This window comes from Balearica regulorum, chromosome 8 (assembly GCF_011004875.1).
Source record: "Balearica regulorum gibbericeps isolate bBalReg1 chromosome 8, bBalReg1.pri, whole genome shotgun sequence".
NCBI lineage: Eukaryota > Metazoa > Chordata > Aves > Gruiformes > Gruidae > Balearica > Balearica regulorum.
In genome coordinates, this window is record NC_046191.1 from 3,426,914 (window position 1) to 3,451,148 (window position 24,235).

A 24,235-nucleotide genomic window follows, 5' to 3' on the forward strand; every position below is an offset into this window, starting at 1 on the left:
AAGCAATTTTTGTCTTAACGGAGAGTGCTTACAGAAATTTTTGAGGCACGTTTACAATTTGAAATGAAGGACTTTTATCAGTTATGCTCTGTAGTAATTACGTCTTTCAAAACACCATGGAAAAGAAGTAATAAGAGCTAGAGCAAAGCAGGAGATACGGAACTGCATTCCAGAGGCAGTACGCATGTATGTGGAGATAATGACTGCACTTCATGGCTGGGGAGGTGTCATCCTTGTTGAGAGTTGGTAGCTGTCTGTGGTTGATGAAAAGCAGAGATAGCCTAGGAATCTCCTTGGTTCATTTGAATATTTCCATGTCTTATAAATGCAGGCAAAAAATTAAATGCAGGAGTTCTCTGTGCTCACCAGTCATCAGGCTTATGAAATCAGGGGTATGGGTTTTCTGAAATGCAGTAATGGCAGTAGACAAATATGTGATTCTTGGAATTTGGATTCAGTGATGACCAGTTTTGGAGTAAGTGTTTAGGTGAAAGAAAATGTGATTTATGCAAGTAAAACGTGGTTTTTCATTACTTGAGCATTGTCAGTGGTTAATATTGCACTGCTCATGTTTCAAAACCTCTTAGAGTGACTGTGGCCTGTAGTTCACCCTTAAAAATAAATCTGGTGCCTCTGTTTAGCAAATATATTTTTTTAAACCGTTACCTTCTTTAACTTGCCTGCAAATTTTTTTTTTTTTTTTTTTTTTAGCGTGTTACATTTCCTGTATTCTCAGATTTATGGTACATCAGATTTGAGTCCTGTTGCAGTTCCCTGAGATACCAGTATCCCTTTAAGGGCGACGGGATTTTGCCACAGCAAGAGCAGGCGGTCTGCATTCCTGAATGCTCAACAAGGGAAGTGACTGTTTGCCCTGGAGACCTAGCGATAGCTAAGAGAAGGCTGGGGCTCAGCTTTGAAATGCTAATCTGCTTCTTCTGTCCTTCTAAGATTTTGCCCAGGGATGCAGTGGGTGGGAAGTTGGTATTAATTTAGAATTTGAAGCTTCGGTGCAATCTGTTACAGTTTTTGCACATTATAAATTGTTTAATATTTAAAGAGGTGTTGAAGTTAAGATGGAACTTTGTCCTACTTTCAAAATTGGCAAGAAATATCACCCTGATTTTGAAGAAGTGCTTAGCCACCGAATCAGGATCCTCCCTGTGATGAGGAGCTCTGCAAGGTTAATTTTTCCAGGTCCCTTATCATATCCTTGCAGGGAGTTTTGCTCTCACACAGGAGGCAGGAGTTATAACCTTCCAGTCTTTGCCATTGTCATTTTTACAGAGCCCCAAATTGTACTGTGATCCTCGCAGAGACTGGGTCTCTGCCCTTGGGAATTACGCATCTCATTTTAGATAAAGGGAAAATTGGTCTTGGGTTGGCCTACGAGCAACTTAGGTTCAAATCCTTGTTCTGCCAGATGCATCCTGCCAAGCCATCACGTCATAACCATTTAAAATGCTGTTGTGGCTCCCCGTGAGAATAAGCATCTTGGGAGGGCAGAGGTGAATGAGGGAGAAGGAAACGTGAGGGACACGGTGCTTTTCATGGATGTCCTGACATACGCTAGCTGGAAGTCTGCAAAATCATAGCTGGGATCTGTGTGTGTTGCTTAGAGCGTGTCCCACAAGACTACTTGTGATTACACATGTGAGTTGGGCAGCAAACTTCTGGAACAGGATCTAGAAATATCCCCTCTGCCCAGCTGTTTCTGTAGGGAAAGGAGAGGTTCAAGTCCTTCAGGCAAAAATCTGAATGCCTGTGAACATCAGGGCACACAGCAGTGACCCACACAGGACTTCTTCTGTGCTTCAGTCAGTATCTGTGAGATGGAGGTAGTAATTGTCCCTTTTTCTGCCCTAGTTGCTGCTGTGATCCCTTACTGAGCCTCTGCACAGCGCCCAGGAGAGCAGCGCTTTAGGTCCCAGCATAGGTGTCGTTGGTTCAGTAAGGCAGCAAACTGGAGAGGGAGGCAGTTCAGGCAAGGGCATGTCCTGCTGGCTTATTAAATGGCATGCTAATTAAACGCTCATCCTTTGGTCATTTCTTGAGCGTGATGGAAAAGCGCATCTGTGGCAAGTATCCCCGTCGCCTTTGTTAGTGAGGCATCCCTGCTGCCTTTTGAACCGCCTTGCCCTGGACGGTGCTGCTCGCTGAGCTCCCTCTGAGCCACGGCTCTGCCGCCTTCCCTGCCAGTTGTACATGGCCAGCACCGCCGCTTGGCAAACCCCTGCTCGCTGGGACAACTGGGAAGTCCTGCTTGTCGCAGGGGTCTGCTCTGCACGCGAGGGACCTGCTTGCAGTCGTCTCTTCACAGGAATGCCACAACAGAGCAGGTCCAATACAAATCTGCCCTTTGAATTTTATTTTTTTGCTTCTTTGGTGAAGCCATGAGTTCTGCAGCGTGGTGCCCCGGGTGTAGCTTTCCCTCCGTGATACATGTAGGTGCTCAAAAGAAGGAAATAAATAGGAGAGAGACATGTTTCGGCTAGCGGTGCACTAAAACTACAGCAAAATACAATGTTTGCTGTCTGGAGAAGGACAAAGTCGATAGGAAACGAAATTTTATTTTCAAGCTTTTAAGGGGATATAACAGTGAAGAATAACACAGCCTTAAAGAAGAAAGCTTGACTGTCCCTGTTGCAGGAGAGTTGTAAACCTTTGAAATAGGGTTTTGTAATGCAACTGCTGAGAGCCATAACTGCAACAACACAGATACACCTATGGAGGGGGGGTGTGCGTTAAATAGTTTGTATAAGCAAATCAATCGGGCTGGTGTCTTAGTTAAGCTGACAGAGTATGTGTCTATGGTCAGGTTAAGGACATTATATATACAGAATAGTTATTTGCAAATGATGTGTTTGATTCGGGGTAATTGGGCTGTGTAAGTCTGAAAAAGAGAGCCCTGTTCTATTTCTTCTGTAGTTGCAGCGTGTCAATACGTGTGTTTGGTGTTTATGTTGGCAGGGAGCAGGTAATGCCCCTCTTACTCCTACCCAGCAGCCCCCTTCTCCCCATGAAGTCCTGCTCATTTTAATAGCACCAGAACAGCGCTTGCCCCACGTGAGGTGTCAGTGTCTGACCCTGGGGATAGAGGCTGCGTGAAAACTGTGTTCAGGAATTATCTGCAAGATTGTCCAAAATTTGATCTGTAATTACAGGTCATACAAAATCAAGGAGTATTTTTTAAAAGAGTGGCAATCGTGATTATGAGAGCAGGCTTCCCTATTTTTAGCATGGATTTGCAATTAATTTAGACTGTTCCGTAGTCCTGGCTGGGAAGATGGTCTGAGCTCCTGTACAGCTGTGGTTTCCAGAGGACCTTCACAAACTCTTCTGGGAAGAAACGGACACCCCGTCAATGATTTCTTACAGTAATGCTCCAGCATCCCCCCGTTAGGTTTATTACCCAGTTGGTAGGTGGACTGCACATTTGCAAATACTTGGCTGAAATTGTCCCTCTGCCTTTGGAAGTCTGATGAAGAAAAACCGACCGACTGCTTTGCACAGAGGAGGTACCTACCATTGCTTCCTGGGAGCTGTGTGGAAGAATCAAAAAGGACTTTCCTGGAAGCGGGATGGAGATTGCATGTTGTTAGCAAGCTGCAGTTCTGTCTGCAGCTTTATAGCTCCTCAGCTCTGCTCCCATTTCTGCTACAGCAGGTTTCAAAACCTTTTAATAGGCAGCTGAGAGTGGGACTTGCTGTTCTTGCGATGATCTGGAGATCAGTTGTATGTCAGAGTGGTGCACAAGGATAAGGGCAAAACTTCTGTAAACTAAGGAAGTCTCAGAATCCTAATAGGCCGTGGGAGTCGGCCGTTGGGTGCCTCGTTATCTTTCCTGGTGCCACGAGGAAGGAAATGGGCCTTGGAGACTCGGAGGCAAGATGATAGAGCAGGTTCTGCTCCTCCATCAGCGGTGAGGCTGGGATGATGCAGTTGGACTACCTGGTCTTTGTCTGAGCTCATCCCACTCCTTCGGTGTGTGCATTCTGTCCGATGGATTAGTATGGCGATTCCAGGCGACTTTGGCCGGGTTGCAGATAACATGGGAATAGCACCTCGTATACTGTGTCTGTTCTTGGTCTCATCCACAACTTCAGAGGGATGCAGGATGGAGGAAAGGTTAAACTGACAGCAGTGAGAGCCATGAGAGGAGCTGACGTGGTTCAGTTCAGTCACTGGGACACCATTTGGGTTCATTTTCCTTTTGGTGCATTTGTTCATCCTTATTTCCTCCTCCTCTTTCATCACTTCTTCCCCCACAAATATCTAAAGCTTAAAATAATGTGCTTGCCTTTTATCTGCCAATAGTCTGACACGAAGTAGTTGCTCTTCATAACCATGAATTTATGTTTGGCCTGTTTACTCAGGTGCTAGACAGTATTTCTGGCTGCACAGATGGTGAGTCTAATACAGGCTTCTGGGTTTGACTTTTATGTTTGTTTACATCTTCATGGTACAATAGTTATCTGAAGAGACAAACTGGAAAATTGTGAAGTGCAACCTTGGGCTTAATCCTGAGATGTACGAAGGGCTTGGAAACCCCCGGAGTGCAGAGCGGGAGCCGGTGTTGGGCAGCCCCGTCTGCACTGCCTGCCCTGCGGGATTCGGGCTTTACTAGCGTAGCCGCTTCCCTCATCTTTTGTCCAATACATTACAACACTCTATTGGACAAGTGAAATTTGAGATGCAAAATGCCAGGAATGGGGAAACATGGTATGTTTGGGGCAGCGGCAGTCTCCGCTCGGTCCTGCGTGTCCCCCTCAAATTTGCATTAATACAGAGTGTTTTTTCCTTGTCTGTTGTGATATGTTTATCAGGATGAAGGGGTTAAGAAGATCCGGAGGGAATGAGGAAAAGGTTCCTCTTCGTTAGCCTGGGGAGATGAACAGGTCAATGAGTTCACATGGATTGAAACACAACACTCACATGATCCGCTCGGTTTTGCTGAGCAAATGCACTGGAAGGTGCCTCCGCTTTGGAGCTGCCAGTGTGGGAGGGAGGTCAGCAGGAGGAGGAAAAGTAAGTCTTAAAATGTTAGGGCTTAAAAATAGGGTCAGTTAAGCAGCTTTAAGTGACTCTGAGAGGCTACCTTAACCTTCTGGCCTTCCAGTGCCGCTGGTGTCCAGCACAGAGGTGCGTCGTTGCGTGGGTGGGACTGGCCATGAGAGGGCCTCTTCCGAGGGCCTCTTCCCAGCGCCTCTGGTACTCAGCACCTCTCTGCCTCTTGCCCAGCAATTTTGTTATTTTTACCTTCATTTGCAAGGAGTCTCCGTTTCTGGGTTCTTACTCTTCTTTGGTTTTGAGGTTTATTGATTTTCCTGCGCAAAGTAGCCGTAGTATTATGCAGCAGCTCTTCTGAGAAAACGTGCACTTTTAGCAATTCCTGAATAATAAACTGTCACAGTTCACCGCTATATGTTTTGTCAGTTATCGAGTGCCAAACGGAGCTGGTCTATCTGTATGTAAGAAACAGATAGTGTGAGGTGATGACACGTTAACTGTAATGTGGGAAGGAGCAATGACAAGTTCTGCTCATTGTGAGTTTTGCAGTGATGAAAACAGTTAAAAGTATCTGGTTTGTATTTTCAAAAGTCTCCAAATCACATACTTGAAGTTCATTTCAAGAGTTCAGGATTAAAAGGGGAAAAAAGGTTATGGGGTCAGAGTTAAAATAGATGATGGTGATGATGATGATGATGGTGCATTTCTTTACACATAAATGCATTTGTATCTTTTACCTAAATTGCAGAACTAAATACAGGGTTTCTAGACATCGTATTTTTTTGGTGGACCAGATTCTTATCTGGCATAAAGTCATCTGGTCCAACTCACCTGACTTCATTGGAGTCTCGCCATTGTTCTGCTGAAGGATTTGCCTTCTGTATTTTAAGAAAATTGCAGTATTCATTGAAGTTGGCTGCGGTAGGAGAGATTCTTTCAATACCCTCTGTGTTAGCCAAGTTTTTTTCCTTGACTAAAAAGTCAGTTCATTTCAAAACGTTTTGGCAATAGAAGTTTAAAAACTGGGATTTGGGATTGGTATAGCAAGTTTTTTGAGAAGCACATTTAAAACTTAAATACTGAGTATTCTTTTTAAAGTCATTGCCAACAGAATACAAGCTACAGGATAGTTCCCTGTCCCACAGAAATCATCTGGATGACAGGAAAGAGGAAGTAGTAGAGAAAAATTGCTGAATTTTGATGTGTTTTTGTAACTGAAACCACTCAGCCTCACTGGGATGTGCCAGAGAATTCTAGGAAATCTGTCAGTTGCTGTAGAGACAAGTTCCTCAAAACTTGTTTTTAGTGTTTCATTTTCTTAATGTCTATGTTTATGTACAGCCTCATAGCATAATGATCTCATCAGAATATATATATGTATTTATATAATATACATATGTCCAATTTATGCAACTTTTTTTCATGTATCTAAAAAAGCCTCACTTTTTTCAGCATGGTGAAATTAGTACTGCCAGTGAAATCTACTGTTTTCCTGCACGTGTGTTTGTTCAGTCATTCCTTGTGCTTCGAGTACAAGCTTTGTGCCCAGTAAAGATGCTTTTTAAGTATCCATTTTATTTAGAGCAGTGTCCCTTCCTGGCACGGGCCGAGTCATCGTGGCACTAAACGTCCTACACGTCAGGGAGAAGAGGTGGTTAAACTTGTACCTGTGGTAGGCGAGCATTGTGTTTTGTGTTCCCCAGAGAAGTGGTTTAATTCAAAATAATGTTAATATTTAGAGTTCTGTGGCTTCCTGAGTTCCTGAGTAAATCAGCCCCTGCTCTGGATTCCTGTCTGGGGGCCGTGCCTGAGGGTGAAAGGCTTCTCGCATCTTGGATCGGGGTGAAGGTTCCCTTTGTGATCAGAGCATGGCAAAAACAAATCCAAAGTAATACACGTGGGAAATAAAGTGCAAAATTTTCATTTGATGCAAACTGATGAATTTCTTGAAATAGATGAAAATCCTTTTTAAAATGTGTATTTATTTAGATGATGATGGTATGCATCATAGAAATATCCAGAGAAACACCAGATAAGAGATGAAAAATAGCTTTGTGATGTATATTAGCTAAGGTTAACACCACTAGGGTTAATTATCGTCTGATGTTAGATCAAGGTTCCTCAACAAGGCAGAAGAGCTGGTTTAAAAACCGAAGTAGAATCCGTGCATATGATTTTTCTTTTTTTCTTTCACCTTGTTTTAAGACCCTTCCATTATTTGTCTTTTCCCAGGTACCTCTTACAGAAGCAGTGGACCCGGTTGAGTTGGAGGACTACCTTATTACACACCCAATTGCAGTGGAGTCCGGACCCCTGAGAGACTTGCTTGAGTTTCCTCCCGATGACATTGAGGTTGTGTACACCCCCCGAGAATGTCGAACGCTTGTGTCGGCTGTGCCTGAAGAGAGGTAGGAGGTGACGGGGTGACACCTCGCTCAAGGGAATTAATTGTTGAGTTATCTGCAAGGCTGAAGCCTGGAATTTTTGTCTGTAAATGCCTGAAAGAGCAAATACAAACCTCAGCGGAAGCGTGTATTTTTAAGAAGTCATTACCATGTCTGTGATTTTGAAGGTGTCTGTTTTTATTCTTTTAACAGTGAGATGGACCCTCATGTGAGGGACTGTGTAAGAAGTTACACGGAAGACTGGGCGATTGTGAACAGAAAGTGAGTTCCCCTGTGGTATTTGTCAGCTTAATTTCATATTTAAATTTTTGCAGGATGGCTAGCTGGTATGAGCAGGCTCAAAAATTGTTGTCCAGGCTACTGATTCCATGTGCCCTGGCTTTTAGTTGCCTAGCTCAGCTGAACTGATGCTTTGTGTTTAGCTGAAATGATGCTTTGTGTTTCGAAAATTAGATCTCAGATGTCAAAAGCCCTTGGGGCATTTTTGAAAATCTAGGCCATTTTAGTTAACAGTTGCTCCTTTAGAATGGTAGTGAAATTAGGGAGTGCGAACAAGTAAAATTACTTTCAGCATTTATTTCTTTCTTTGTTCCATATTTTTTTAGCTCTTTTTAGAGAGAAGTTGCATTAATTTTGCAATGATGTAAGATTTATGTGCAGGCACAACCACCTAATAGATAAGGTGCCCTCTGCAGCGTTCATTTGTTCCCAAAGAGACTTTGAGAAAGTACGTAATTTAAATAATTGTTACTATTTGGACTATCACAACATTTACCTAATGAGTTAACAGTTTAGAGAATGTGCATGCATTGATTAATTTATGCAAATTAGCAGGAAGGTTTCTGAGTAGCTTTACTTGGAGCATACAATCTCTCGGTTGATTGAAAGTCTGATGACTTCAAGAGCTACTGTCAAGGAGTAAGTGATCCATGTGATGTGCATCACCTACAAATGACTTGACTACAGCTACATCTCTGCCCTTGTGTCAGTTGCTACAATTCACTGGTTTAATGGTGTCCTGAGAACCACTTCAGGGGATGCTGAAGATATGCTTGGCAGTGCTAAGATGACCTAATAAAAATGTGGTTTGTAATCTCATACCAAAAAAAAACCCCCACCCAACCCAGAAAGAAACCTGAGAGAGAGAGAGATGCTTTATTAACTCCCAGCCTTTGTGGGCAGAGTCTAGACGGCACGGTAGGCTTGGACAATGTGACCCCCGCAGCCAGCACACCTCTTGGTTTCTCATCCACTGGTATCTGGCTTACCTGGCTGTGATTCCTGCACTGAGGAGGTTCGGTTGGAGGCCGAAGAGCTTTCTGTCCTGTGCAGATCAGCTGCAGGTTGAGTTCTGTGTCAAGGAAGACATGACATGAAGCTGAAGACATCAGAGTTGCCTAAGTGGGTTGAAGATGTGCTGAGTGGTTGTTGAACTACAGTCAAAGGTTTTCTTGCCCCTTCAGAGGAGGAGAGGCACTTCCATAAACATTCACAGCAGTTTTTACTTGGATAAAAACATGGCAGTGGACTGGGTAAAAACAGAATGGTTACTGCTGGAGCAGGGGAAGAGCCCGAAAGTCTATCTGGGAAGGACAGAATTGTTTTTCAAGTGAGGATGGTAACAGGTTTCTCTTAATCCGTCGTACTGAATGGTTACAAGTGCTTTGGCTAGCTCTGTGGGCACAAAATCCAACTCTTCTAGCTTTAGAATAGTATGGCTTCTGATGTGCCATCCTTTTCTCTCCCCCACCTCAGGGGAAATACTCTTTATTTCAATCTCTGTCTACAGTTCTTTGTAACCTAAATGTTTTTGGGGAGCAGACAAATCCATCCATTCAGTGATTACTTTAGTAATATTAGAAAAGGTAAATAAGCTTTCTTCACTGGCCTGAAAAAACAATAGCATATTCTTATTTCAACCTTATGGTGTACTTTCTGTTTGCTAAACTGATGGCAGCAATGATCACAGGCATCTCGGAACTCAGGTCTGATCTAGAATGAATTTTTGCTTGTTGGTGGGGCTGTGATTGAAATGCAGACATCCAGGTGAGGATTATACAGAAAGTTGAGCTCTCAGGAAATAAAACCTAGTGAGGAAAACGCTTTCTTCCCTTTTCTCCTCCCTTTTGTTATTCACTGCTAGCACTTCCATGATTTTCACATGTCTGTGCATCCTTTTCTGATAACTTTAGTAACAGGACAAGGTAAGAACAATTAATTCTAGATGCGACCCCAGCACTACTTTGGGAACTGACTTAGAATGTGTATTGTAAGGAGCCTGTGGCTCTGGCCATATGCGTGTGTAAATATAGACATAGTGCCATTTGGCATCCAAAAATTTGTTAGTCAAAGAGATCTGATTTTGTCAGCGACAGTAGACAGACTGTTTACTAGCAAGCACTCTTACACCCTGGAAAGCTCTGAAGGACCCGATTCTGCTTATAAAGATGCTCTAGGAAGATGCTCATTTTAGTTGGGGTTGGAAAGTTATATGTTTTCCAGAGGTGCTCAGGACTTCTGCGCTTCGTGCAGTCCTACCTGAAGTTGGTGTTTTGGTTTTAAAGGTATTAATAGTGTCTGCTCCAAGTCAGTTCTTGCTCCAGCAGAACCACTGGCCTTCCATCCCCGTGTTCTTGGCCTGTTTTAAGCTTGGCATCACCATCACACATTGCTTCTTTTGACATCAGCCAGGATTGCTTTGTAGTTGAACAGAGTCTCATTGTAGTACTGGAGTACTGGTCGGATTATTTCCCAGCTAGAGTGGAGGGTGACTGGAAATACTGTTTGCAGAGAGCAGTTTATGCTTTGAGAGGACGTGTGCTGATCATACTGGGTTTGTTCTGTAATTCTTCTTCTGGCTTTGGGGTCAAAAAGGATGCTAAGAATGCATTTGAAATACTTTGTTTTCAGATATCACAAGCTGGGAACTGGATTTAATCCCAACACCTTAGACAAACAGAAAGAGAGGCAAAAGGGGCTCCCCAAACAGATCTTTGAGTCTGATGAAGCTCCAGATGGCAACAGTTACCAGGATGAACAAGTAATGTACCTTTAAAACCTTGCTACATAAAACCTAATTTATAGTCGCGTTTTAAAAGTGCAGTCCCTTTCCCATTGTAAGTTGCCTTTAATTTGTTGAATCTCAGGATGACCTTAAGCGGCGTTCAATGTCGATTGACGATACTCCCCGGGGCAGCTGGGCATGCAGTATTTTTGATCTGAAGAACTCCCTCCCAGACGCCCTTCTCCCAAACCTACTGGACCGAACCCCAAATGAAGAGATTGACCACCACAATGAAGATCAGAGGAAGTCCAGTAGGCATAAGGAGCTTTTTGCACTACATCCAGCACCAGATGAGGTATTTTTATATACGTGTGGGTGAGACTAAAAAAAGTGAAGGATATAGGGAACCTGAAAATTGTCAGTCTGCCACGGATTTAAAGGAGTTAAGATCACCTATATTTAATATCCATGAGAACCTTAGCTATTTTGCGAGTTGCGTGTTTTTTAGAATACTATCTTGCCATAGATAGTACTTTCTGAAGATTGGTTTTCCTTTATGGTTATGCAATCCTGAATAATGTAGAAACATTAAAGGGATTTAATTTAGCATATTTATAGCTGCTGATGAATGCAACATGCTGGTAAGCCTCAGATTAAATTGGTGTTATTGTCTTAGGGAAGAAAAAAAAAAGTGATACATATGTTTGCTTCATAATGGTATTAGTGGTTTGTACAAGTGTCGTGTCTCTAAACTGCTGTTCCTGTGATGAATTTCAGGAGGAGCCTATAGAACGACTTAGTGTCCCTGAAGTACCCAAAGAACACTTTGGCCAAAGACTCCTGGTGAAGTGTTTGTCCCTTAAGTAAGTATTGCTCCAACAGACAGCTGCTTTACAGAAATTCAGAATTTAAATCTGCTTTTGTATCCATGTGCGTCTGGAATAACTCTACTGCCTTGTTTACTACCCTTGAAGGGATGTAACATTGTTTGGTTGGTCGTGGGCTTAAAGGTTAGTCTCTAAAGGCTAAGTTACACAGTACTGTGCATCAGTTTTATCTTCAAGGCTTTTCTCTGCGTTGCTTTTCAGCCAGTCCGTAGCTGTGACCTGTTCCATGTTACTAGCACGCATGCTTCACCCTGCTCATTCAGGGCTCTGAAATTGGCCAATCATTGGTGTTCAGCTCTGTAACAAGGACATTTAAGAGGGGCAAAAAAAAGAGATTAAAAATGCTTAAGCCTTAAAACATAAGACAACCAAAGATTTGCTGAAGTTTAGGCTCAACAACCTTGACTGTGTCCCTTTAAGAGTGAAGACTTTATATACTTAGCAAGCATTAACTGGAGGAATAGAAACCTGTTAAACAAGTTTAATGAAGTGGAGCTCCTGAATATAGGGTTACCTGCAGCTGGTTCATTGCCTATAACTCTTCTCTAATAACACAAGGTAAAATTTTACTGTTATTCCCTTGGAGAAATAAAGTACAAAACTGATTTTCCACACTGCTGTATTCATCTTCTGTGTCCTCAGTTAGGTCAACCCTTCTTATTAGAGAGCTCCAGTTAGACTACATTGCGGCTCATAACTGAGATATATGTGTGGGACATATCTCCTGCTCGTAGAGTACTCCAGGACCTAATATAGCCATAGAGATGAACTGATTTTGCAGCCTTTTATGAACTGGAACAACATAATATACAGTAGCAGTGGAGCTTCCTCTCCCAAGGATGGTGTCTTTAGCATAAATAAATTAGATGCTGGAAATTAATGATTTCTGCTATTTAAGCATCTCTCTTGCTGATGGTAAATTTGTAGCAAATCTGCCCAGGTATGTGCTTGTTTGTGTACCACAGTAATCTCTGAAACTGTACTTACAGTTTTAATAGGGAGCATCCAAGATCGTGCTATCTTAGTGGCACAAAAAGAAGTAGGTAGTGTCTTCTCCAGGGAGAAGGCTAAGATGACCTAAGCAGGGTCATTTTCAGGTGAATCTCACCTTTGTTGCAAAGCTAGAGAAAATACCCGTTTGATGATGCACTCCTGTATATTGTTCTCCCAGTTGGCAGAAAGAGTTCCAGGCTGAAAAGGTGAGAGCTCTGTGCAAGGACCGGGTGCGTGGGGGTGTCCCGCCGTGGATTGGGCAGTCATTTCGTGGCGAGGCTGTGCGGACAGGAGAATGGAGTTTCAGCCCCTGCTCGCTTTGGTGTAGGGACAAGTTTTGAATGTTGGGGGTTTTTTTTATTTTTTTATTTTTTTAAAATTTCTGTAACTTCCCAGGTGATTTAACAATAAGTTTAGGTCTATTTGGTAGGTTAGTTTTTTTGCTGACTCTGCAGAGGAAGGAGCTTTCTGGTCAGTAATGCTGAGAGGAGCGGTTGGCCATTTAGCCGTATCAACAGGTCAGCATAGTAAATTAGCACACAGGGCAGCTTCTCAAGGTAATCAGAAGACCTGAGTGGTCCAGCTATCCCAATAATTCCTCTCCCTTTAAGGAAGCTGTTAGGTTGCTTTACTTAGCTTTCAAACGACACTTGAAGGAGATAAAAGCATTTATAGAAGTATGCTTTATGTCTTGTGACCCTAATCCCAACCTTTCTGTTGGGTCAATGAGTTGAAAAGGCTTTTAGAAGGTCCAGGGAGCACCAATGCGCGTTTTGGTGGAGGCGAGCAGAGGCGATGCAGAGGAGGCAGGACAGGAGAGGAGAGGAGTCAGGGAGAAATGGGGAACAAAATCCCTTTCCAGCAGGAGCAAGCCCTTAGGTTGGCTCAGCTGGTCCTGGCATCTCAGCCATCACCCAGGAAGGGTTTGGGGAGAGGGTAGGTTATTCTTTCTTACAAAATGCAATTCAACTGATTTTATGTGTTTCTTTCTTTCAAGATTTGAAATAGAAATTGAGCCCATTTTTGCAAGCTTGGCTTTGTATGATGTTAAAGAAAAGAAAAAGGTAGGTTTTTAATTACTTGAGTGATGAGATTTCCATTGAAGCATTACAAACCTGTATATAAAAAAAGGGAGGAATTAATTCTGGAAACAAACCTTTATGAAGACAGTGACATACTAGTGGTTGGAAGAATGATGAAGGCATTTCATGAACCATCTTGTGTGCTCTTCTTCTGCTCAGTAAAACAGTTGAAGTATAACCACTTTTCTAAAAATATTATCGAATATGTGAGTGCCTGAAATCAGAATATATATATTGTCCAATCTTGGCTTTCAAAAGTCTCTTCCCCAGAGAGAACTTAAGTAACTGAAACCTTTTATTTAGATTAAGTTTTTATGACTTCCTTAATCTCTTTTTCATCATTCAGCATGGTATGTGTCCAAGTAACATTTTAATAATGCACAAGAAAGTCATACATGCTAAAATTGCTAAAATCAAAACAAAAATGAGCAGTATTTTCAAGAGCTAAGTTATAGGAAATGCAAAATACATATATTCCTCTATTTATGTTCTATATTTAAAATTTGAAGAGTCTCTTAGTTTTCCTAATTCAAGATATTAGCAGTAGTAGAGAGAAAAATGTTAAAAATATGCATTTTGACATTTATCTCTTTAAGACTTGAATTTAATGCATTGAGCTTTAAGTTATGTAGATGAGAGTATGTGGAATATTATGTGAACTTTGTTTAATATTTAAATCACATTTCATAAGCCAATTTTATCATCTCATTACTCCATTTTTTTTTTCCTCAAACGTAGTAAGTTCTTTAGTGACCTCTGGTGTTGATAACCAGCTTACATTCATTTTAGCTTCGAAACCTTGATACAGTCAAGGATTTGGTGTTTCAGCGTAGAAAGCTCACTGTCTGTCATTCAAGATGCATTGGTTTTTCTTTTTCTGTGAATGATCTTCAAGATCATTTTCTATTTCGATACTTTGATTTTTTTCAGTTCAGATAGTAATTCCTAGTCCTGTGATGGAGCTACATACCTTACAGGAGCTGGAGCAAATGTTATAGGTAGTATGTATTGTTTGCTCCATTTCCTTTCTCCTTTCCCACTGGCCTGCCTTGATTTCTTAATGAAAGGGCCTTTTTTTTCTTTTTATACGTGGTTTGAAAGGAGGTGCTGTTGGTCCTTTTTTTTACTTGTTTTTTTGAAATTGTCTGTTGTGTTTATGAAGAGTTTACCTAAAATAAAAATAACTAATGCTTGAAGCTACCTAACTTCTTCCTTAGATTTCAGAAAATTTCTACTTTGATTTAAACTCTGAACAAATGAAGGGAATGCTTCGTCCACATGTCCCCCCTGCTGCTATATCCACGCTGGCCAGATCTGCCATCTTTTCTATCACTTATCCCTCTCAAGATGTCTTTCTGGTAATAAAGGTAAGAAATGGCAGAGAAATTTGAATTATTACTGTCTCTTGTTTTCTGTTTAAAATAAAATACAAACAAGTCTGGCCTAGCAGTTGACTTCTTAGTTACACTTGGAGAGCAGAATTCTGTTCTCAAAAGCCTAAACGGTAGCACCACAGAATTCTGTTTCATTTCAGATATTCTCATTTAGTATGTTAAGTTCCTTGGGAACAGAAATAGTTTAGTGGAGATATGCATTGTTGTATTATTGTAAAACTGAAAAAAGAACAAAGGTTTGCTTGATACAGAGCTGCTTTCTGGGGCTTGACCTTGGTTTTTATATGAAACAATGTGCTGACTCCTTAAGATGATAGATAAGTGAGTGATTTAAAAATATATATTGATCTGAATCTCATTTCAAAAATGATGCCTTTAAGCCAGATTTTCAAACGTCTTTAAGAATTGAAATTGCTAAGCGAGTGAGATCCATAACTGAAATAAAATGCCACATTGGTCACTCCTGGAATAAAGTATACAAAGATAAAAGTTATTTTCTCTTCTTTCATTTGACTCAATGAGCAGACAAATGTTACTAGTTCAGATTGGCATTTGAATCGGGTTTTTTGGCTGGTCTGTCCATAAAAATCATCCTGTTATAAAAAGAGGAGTTTGATACGTGCTCTCAGTTCACAGGCAGCGGTTACATTGCCTGCTAGCTAAGGGCTGTGTTTTGTGCAAGTTCTTCCTGAACTGCTTCTGACATGAGGAGTAAGCTTTTGAAATTGAATTAAGGCTTTGTGATATGACAGAACAGTCCCAGGTGAGAATAAGGCTTTCAGTAGCATTGGAGCATATTCTGATCTCCAATTTCTGGTATGATTCTCTGAATTCCTGCTAAAAATCACGTTCTGCCTGTGCACACGTATTCACTCTTCTGATTTTTACAGGATAAGAGGGAAAAGAGAACCCCGTATTTATGAGATGTGGATCTGTCCAAAAGAGCTTGTGACTGCACATTAGTGCTTGTAAAACCAGTGATCCAAGAGGAGCTGGTGGCTGAAGTGATTTTTTGATGATGAAAAGGATAGAGTCAGGGATAAATAAGACAGATGTATAACGTGCCTTATCGGGTGAATTTTCACATGGGTCTTACTCACTGGGAAACCACTTCTCAGACAGCTGGTATTGCCAGCATAAACTCACTAGGAACTGCAAGATTCGGTGGAAAGTAGCTTTGTTTTTATACTGTGGTAGCCTTTTGGAGTTCTACTAATAGACAAGTATGAATGGCACTTCATAAGCATGGGAGAAGTTTAAAGATATTCTAATCTAGTAACAGCGTGTGCACAGTAGCAGGCATGGGAGGGAGGGCTGGGGTGCTTCTGAAAGAAACAGTCTTTGTGCATGTGATAGGGGAGGTATTTCTATTAGAAGCTGAGTATTAAGCAGTTTTGCGTTCAAGAGGCATTGACTGACTTGGAGACTTCAGAAGCAAACATCTAGTCTTTTGCTAATTTTAATTGTTTGATTGATTATTTCGTTATTTGATTTGAAAACACAGATTTAAAATAGTGCTTGTTTTAGCTGAGTGTATCTGAGTCACCTTCTTGTGCTGCTGCAATAGGTCCTTAATATGGAGAACAGAAATAAGAACAGAATTCTGAAAATGATGATGCTGAAGACAGCAGAAGCTGTTTTTAAGACCTTAAAAGTGAGCTGAAAGTGGCTCTAGGACAGATCAAATCAAAGTGAAGTGGTATATGTTCCCTTTGAACCTATATTTTACATGCGTGATTCAGTTATAGGTGGAGATCTGGGAACTTAATGGCTCTAACAAGTTGAGTGCAGTGCTTGTTCCCTGACTCACAAAGGGAAATCAAGCTTTATCTCTTCTGAATGAATGTTTTTTGCTTCCTTGTGTTTGTTTAATTTAACAATCCTTGCTGGATACATGTCCTTATAATGGTTCATTTTCCCTTCTCAGCTGGAAAAAGTATTGCAGCAGGGAGATATTGGGGAGTGTGCAGAGCCTTATATGATTTTTAAAGAATCAGATGCAGCAAAGGTAAGAATTTTTTGATGTTTTAATTAAATTTGGCTACAGGCACTTTAAGGCATTTTGTTATTAACAAATTAAACATTATTTTCTTTTACCTTGGACTTAACAGCCATTGATACTGTTCCTGTTGTTAAAAGGATCCATTTTTAATTAAGAATCTAGTTAAATTCTAAAGGCCAAAGAAGAGTCAAAGACCCTTGAATCTTGATGCCTTATTGGGGGAGAGTAGTTAAAGGTCATCATTTTTTGTAGCTGACAGGGGAGATGTGTGGTTACCATCAAGCTCAGTCATCTGTGATTCCCTGTCCCAAAGGATCTGCTGCGTGCTTATAGCTGGGTCAAGTGCAGGCAGCCTTTCATGTGAATTTCCAGTAAAATTTCAACTTTTCCATTGCTTCTGCAGCTTAACCCCATCACAGTACCTCTGCCTTCCTCTGGAAGGGTTATAAAGTGGATGAAATATGTTAACAGGAGATTGTCCATCGGGCCTGGTTTTGAATTGCAGTGCATTTCTGCTGCTTTTTTTCTGCTATTTTCTCCTGATTTTTCTTTTTCCTAATACTCTAAAGAAGGGCCACACTCAACAGGAGGATAAAGCCATCCTTTTTTACATACAGTAAGGGTAGATATAAAACATTATACTTTAGCATTTGTTTTTTCCGTTAACAATGTCCCTTGAATTCCTGCCTTCAGCAGCTTGGGCATTGTCCTCTAACGTGCAGTGGATGCCCTGGACCTGCTCCAGTTTGACCAATTCTTCCTCTTTCCCACACGTGTTTACATGCAGCCTGTCTCCTTGCTGTAGAAGCCCTTTGCTCAGGACTGAAAGCAGAGGTTTCCCCGCAGAGAAGAATGCCGTATTGCCTGCAGTTGGCAGCTTGTTGCTCGTTGAAGTTTATCGGAGTCTGGGTGGGAATTGCAGGTTTGGTGGTTGAGGAACAAACAGGAATGCTGGTAGCACCTGCAGAATTCGGTGGCACCCGGACTATGACCTTTCCTCAGTTTTTTCCCCCACAGGCTGCTATTTGTTTTTCTCCAACACAACGTGGCTATAGAATAGCAAATTGCTGATTTTATTGTTACTTGAGCTTAAGTATGTTATTTTACAACTCCAGTTTAAGGTGTCTCTTTACAAGAGAGCTTGAAAAGGAAACCTTGTATACATAGAATGTGAAACAATGCTTTTGAGCCTCAGAAATGGTTCCTAATTTAATGTACAATTGGGTTGAGCCAGTGAACGTTAAAAGGTAATAGTGAGGACTGAAGGAAGGAAAAAATCCTGAGAGATGCCAACCCTTCCTATGATTAAGAGGCTTTCCATTGTGCTTTTTTCAAAGGAGCTGGGATGTTAATTTGTTAGTTTTGATCAAACTCTAACAAAGTTTTACCTTCCTCAAGTTCTAGTTAGCTGAAGTTCACATTTTTTGTCTGTCTCTGTCTTTCTATCACTGCACTGCAATATGAAAAATTGATATTTTTCACCTTAGGTATATAGATAACAAAAGTAAAAAACTTCATTTCCTGTGATCAGTAAGTTGACATGTGCCTGAGTGAAATTTGGAATTGGATTTGCAGGGCGCTTGGGAATTTAGGTGAAAAGGCAATTTTTCAAGGTCTCCTTCCCAGCAAGGTGCATAAGCATGTCCTGAACTAGAAGAGTGTGAACAACGGAGCTCTCTGTTGTTATCCAGCACCCTGTCTGGGGACTTCTTAGTAGGTGACAACCTTTCTAAAGCAAAAAATTGCTCTTTAATATGCAGAATTATGGAAAAGTCCTGTCTTATTCCTTTTTTTCCCTCAATAAAATGAGTACGATAATGTTTTCAGTTTCCCATGCAACTCTGGATGATCTGAGCACCTGCTGCATAAAATCACATTAAGCAAGACCGTTTCAAACTTCACAGAGTAAAATTCAGCTTTTTCTTGAAAGGGCAGTGGGGCAGACGAGCTCACTGGGATTTGACAGGCTTTTCAGGAGGTTTAAGAGCATGAAGCCAGCTGCTCTGACCCTCAGGCTGTCCTGTGTCTGGTACCCTTGGCCTGACAGCAGTTTGTGAAGCAGAAGTCTGATTGCCAAGCACTGAGTGATCCTCCTCTAGAAGGTGCTGTTGAAGCACAAAATCACTGCAAGTTAGAAAAGATACCCTTGTTACTTACTGATTTTGCTAAATGAGCCTTTGTTCCTATTCCTCCCCTTTTAATCTCTTGGATTGAATATTTTCTTCACAGAATAAGGAAAAGTTGGAAAAACTGAAATGCCAGGCAGAGCAGTTTTGCCAAAGACTAGGCAAGTATCGAATGCCTTTTGCCTGGACAGCCATTCATTTAATGAACATTGTGAGCAGCGCTGGAAGTTTGGAAAGAGATTCCACCGAAGTAGAAGTTGGCACGGGAGGTACAGTATCTGGCATCTACACGAGGGAATGTGGACAAATCCAGTTTACCCAAGTCTTGATTCAGACCCCGTAGCTGCCATTGGTCCTTGTATCGCTTTCTTCCCCCTGCCCTACGCCTTCTGATAGTCTTGGGTCATAGTTGAAGTAAACCAAAAAAGTCCAGGGTAACCAATGGATTTATCTTTCAAGGATTTTACAAGCAAACCATCTGTTATATTATTTAAAACCAGGCTTCTAAGACTGAGAGAGTGTTACAGGCTGATGAACATTTTCCAAAGGAGTGGATTAATCTTTGTGAACCACACAGCTCATCTGAAACTGCTCTTCAGCATCCCCAAAACTGCCAACTTTATCATCTTTCAGAGCAAGAGAAATACATAAATCTTCACATGATAAAGACTTTTATAATAGCAGTAAGGCACTGGGGTGAGGTTGCTGTGAGAGGAGCAGAAGTAGTCAGCTGTGCTTCATAGCCTCCTGATGCCTCAGGAGTGTGATTGTCTTAGCATAACCACCTCTTCTATCACACTTACTGCATAATTTCCAAAAGCAGCAGCTATCTTCTTGTGTAGAAAATCCTGGTTGGAACAAAAGTAGGTTCTTGGACATTTGTTTTTCTTCTTTTTAAAAAAAAACTTCCTTCCCCTTTTTATTTTTTATTTTTTGAAGAACGTAAAGGATCGTGGTCGGAGAGACGGAATTCCAGTATTGTCGGGAGGCGATCATTAGAGAGAACCACAAGTGGGGATGAGGCTTGCAATTTGACCAGTTTTAGACCAGCTACTCTGACAGTGACAAACTTCTTTAAACAGGTATTGTATGAAGCTATCTAATTACGGAGTTGCTTCTTGGACAGACTGATTTGATCAGTTTAGACCTGAATGATTAATTTGTGATGCTTTCAATGCATGGAATATCTGTTCCCTGATCACAGGATATCGCTGAACAGCATGCAGTGGGTTTATTATATCAGGTGCTTAATTCTGCAGTCGCTTGGTGGATTCTTTCACTAAGTTTACTGTGAAGAATTACATTATGGAATTTGAAATTATTAGCTGGTTTTGACTTGAATGATAAAGTGCCATTATGGCATAGTGACCTAACTACTCTAACTAATAGAACTGGGTCTCCCCAGAAGATTATCAGTTTATTTTGCTCCAGATTTTTCTAATGTGCATTGGAAAAATCACTGGTGAACATATTTAGAAAAATGCTCGTGGAAGCAAGTTCATCAAAACTGAGGATAACTTCTTTGGGTTAGTAGGTGCCAAAAAGTATTCCAGATATGAGTTGCATAGCCTTTATCATGATGGTCAGTTGACTCCTTTGGTTTTATTGGGTGATAGAGAATCCCGCTGAAACATAAGCAGGCTCAGAACCAGGTTCATCAGTGAGATTTGAGGTTGGCATCAGTTCCCTGGACACATCCAGGGATGCCTGGGAAAACAAAGCATTTCACTTCTGGTGCTGCTTTACTGAGTGGCAGCTCTTCTTAGCCTGGGATTTTCCTGAGAAGCAGTAGAAAACATGATTAAATGGAATAAATTTTTAGTTAAGCTTAGAAAATGGTTTCAGTCCATTAATTTTTGCTAAGATTTGCTTAATGCCACATCTGGTTCTGGAAAATTGTTATTTGAATGTCACCTTTGTGTATAAAAAGGGATTTAATAGTGATCAACCAGTTATCTTTTGGACTGATTTCTCGATTATCGGAAATAGAAAAATTCAGGGACTATGTATTGGAAGTTGGTTAAGCTCTTTTTTTTTTTTTTTTTCCCCTCCCTGATTGTTTTGGTTGCGTGCCATTTTCACTGTGGGTAGCCTTCCAAAGTCTGCTTTTAAATATAGTATGGTAAATAAAGAGAAATGTCATCATGGGCATGAAGTTATCATGGTGCAACCATAGAAGTGGAGGGTGACTCGTGCCTCTGGTGCTCCGTGCTTTCATGAAACTCAGTCTCACTGTAATTGGGCTCTGGGAATGGGATCTCCATGGTCTCAGTGACACAGAACACCGCAGGGAGTTTCTTCTGCTTGGGGTGTTAATGAAATCCAGTTCTGTAATGTATTCACCCAAGATGTAGAAAGTAAGAAAAAAAACATATTACAGCACTGCTAATGCAGCCATTCCACTGACCGTGTTCTGCAGCCCTCTTTGTGATATACACCAGTTCACTAAATTAGTAATGTTTTACAAAAGCATATATTTGTCGAGGTTTTTTTCACTTGACAACTTTGAAACAGCTTGTTTTATTAATTTATCCTTTAAAAATTGCTGAATATTGATTTAAGATTTTAAGTTTCTAATTCTTCTGTACCGTTTATCTTCCCTTCCTTTTCTCCCATTGAGTACAATTAATTGAATACTACCCAGTGTTTTTCTCCTTCCATTTGCTTCTTTTTTTCATAGTGTGATTTTATTACCTTTATTATCAGATATCTTCTGCTTTTGGATAGTTAGAGGGTGGCGGAGTCATGTTTTCTAATGAAATTCTGAGCTACTAGAATGTGGCATAAGACGACTGACGCCAGACTTCTTGCACTTCCCACCATTTCTTAACATTTCTCCTGAAAAGTAAGACTCTTTTAGACCCATATGAAAGAAAAGTCAGAGGAGAAGGCATGAGGATCACTACCTGAGTGACGGATACTTTTTCAAACTATTATACTTGCTAAAAATTGGATATTTTGGGGAAATCTTTTAACAGCCATTCTCAGTTTTGAAAAAGATAATATTGATGGGGAGAGAAAAGGTTTTCAATGAGAAGTTCCTGCAGCTGTCATGATGATTAATAAGGAAAAAAGGAAGGAAAAAGGATGGAGAAATGAACTGTAATTTAGCATGTTAATCTTAACACCTCGTTCTGTGAAGGTACCTTTTGATATCAGAGGAAAGAGACTATAGTATTAGATGGTTTATTCATTCTCTCACAGTCCTGAAGGGTTGTGTGGATAACCATTTTCTTCCCAACGTCCAACAGGAGGGTGATCGCCTGAGTGATGAAGATTTGTACAAGTTCCTTGCTGACATGAGGCGGCCGTCATCAGTGTTACGGAGATTGAGACCTATCACAGGTATCGAACGAGATCTTTTTGGTTCACATGTGTTAAGGTATTTGGTTAGTCCTTCCCAGTTGCCAACCAGTTCTTATAAGTGACGAGTCACTGACAGTAATCCCGGGTAGACCACGAGCGCTAAAGATGGCATTTTGGCAGGTTTTTCACTGGTGTGCGTGCACATGCAGCTCCTGTCACACCGAGAGTAGCATGTGTGAGAAGAGGATGCGGGGGCTGAGGAACCTCTGTTTTCCTGAGTAAAAGACCTCTCCCTAGCCGAGAGGAGATCTCTCTCCTGGCTCCCATTTGGTTAATAGGAACAGACTCCACCTCTGTTTGAGAAAGGGAAATAAAAACACTAGCATACTAGCAGTGAAACATCACTGGTCCCTGACCTGTGGTATTCCTGACAATATTTACTTAACCTGTTCTTAAAAATCTCCAGCGACAGCAATCCTACCGCTTCCTTGGATCGTCTCTCCTAGCACTCAGCTGTCCTTGTAGTGAGGTTAGGTATTAAGAAAACTTTGCAAAATTATCTTGCTGCAAATTAATCTGATGATGGTCTGTCATGCCCTCGGGGCAGTTATCACAACCTTTCCACTACTTGAATACTGTTATTGACTCGTATTCACCTCCATTTTGTTGCCTAACCAAATCTCTGGGTTTTTCAACCCTTTCTCAAAGGTTTTGATTTTAATATTGCCTGTTACTGTCTGCTAGAGTTTCTTTAATCTGTCCATGCTTTTTTTTTTCAAGCATGGTGCTCTAAGCTGCGTATGCTGCTCCTCCTAAGACCTCATGGCAAGCAAAGCAGACAAATTTGTCTCCAGTGTCTTACACATGATGCTGCACTAATCTATCTTAGAATGGTTGTAGCTTTCTTCTGGACATTGGCTTATTGTCACTGCTGTCACCCAGCCCTTTTCTACAGAATCGATCCATGCCGGTTATTTTATTTTTTTTTTTTTTAATGTTTGTATGTTTGGCTTCTCCTTCATGCAAGTCCTTTGCTCTTTCTTATGTTTCACCTTAGTCATTTGATGTCCTTTCTCCTGTCTGCCAAAGTTTTACAATCATTCCAGCCTCCGTGCCACCCACCAACAATAAGTGTGCTGTCAGTACTGTCAGTTGTCTCGCTAAGGAAAATATTCAATAATCTCGGTGAGGATTAGCTTTCAGCAGCTCCTGATGTATCGTTCTGGTTTGATAGGCAAGATTCCTGGTGAGACTTTGAATATTGTTTTTAACAGCAGTTGGGCCTCCCAGTGGCATTATTACGGTATTTCCTCAGCTTGCCTATGAGAATAGCGTTTGGGACTTCGTAAGATATATCATCTCTGTTGGTTTTAATATCTGGTACCCAGTTGCCCTAGATAGCAGTTTGATTCACTGTTGTTTGTTTTTAACAAATCCACATAGGCTGTAATTTGTAATGTCATTATTTATGAAATTAATATATAGGATATTAACCTGAAGGAACAAAGCATGAATATGCTTTTTAATTTATATTTAATGTCTGCTTATTGTAATAAAACCATTTTCTTCTTACAGCTCAATTAAAGATAGACATATCTCCAGCTCCAGAGAATCCCCATTACTGTCTAACTCCAGAGTTGCTGCAAGTCAAACTTTACCCAGACAGCAGAGTTAGACCTACAAGAGAAATCCTGGAGTTCCCTGCCAGGGATGTCTACGTTCCAAATACCACATACAGGTTAGAGTTTTGAAATACGTTTCATGTTTTTGGGACCTGAGACTGGCAAATCTAGAAATTCCTACCTTATCATCTGGTTTGTTGCAAAACTTGCTGTATCAGTAGATCTGCTGTGCCAGAGGCACAGAAAGGGTCCAGATTGACACAGCAGAAAATACACAAATGGGAAGGGACAAACGTTCCTGTTCACAGCCAAGTTTTATGCAAATATGAAAGAAGTTTCTCCATTTCCCAAAATTCACAGTGAAATTTAGTTGAATTCTTTTCAGTTTTATGGAGATTTTTTTC

At 41.0% G+C, this 24,235-nt stretch overlaps 1 protein-coding gene across 7 annotated transcripts in view; it reads left to right on the forward strand.

The window, feature by feature from the left end:
- The window catches only part of DOCK7 (dedicator of cytokinesis 7), a 108,517-nt gene that overhangs the window by 16,628 nt on the left and 67,654 nt on the right, over window positions 1-24,235 (forward strand). For all 7 annotated transcript variants that reach the window (XM_075759202.1, XM_075759203.1, XM_075759198.1 and 4 more), the window contains exons 3-14: window positions 7,243-7,418; window positions 7,608-7,676; window positions 10,326-10,455; window positions 10,562-10,774; window positions 11,197-11,282; window positions 13,297-13,363; window positions 14,599-14,748; window positions 16,703-16,783; window positions 19,007-19,172; window positions 19,843-19,985; window positions 22,155-22,248; window positions 23,785-23,947. In XM_075759202.1, coding sequence (XP_075615317.1) covers window positions 7,243-7,418; window positions 7,608-7,676; window positions 10,326-10,455; window positions 10,562-10,774; window positions 11,197-11,282; window positions 13,297-13,363; window positions 14,599-14,748; window positions 16,703-16,783; window positions 19,007-19,172; window positions 19,843-19,985; window positions 22,155-22,248; window positions 23,785-23,947 — 1,538 coding nt within the window. The remainder of the gene's footprint in view (window positions 1-7,242; window positions 7,419-7,607; window positions 7,677-10,325; window positions 10,456-10,561; window positions 10,775-11,196; window positions 11,283-13,296; window positions 13,364-14,598; window positions 14,749-16,702; window positions 16,784-19,006; window positions 19,173-19,842; window positions 19,986-22,154; window positions 22,249-23,784; window positions 23,948-24,235) is intronic.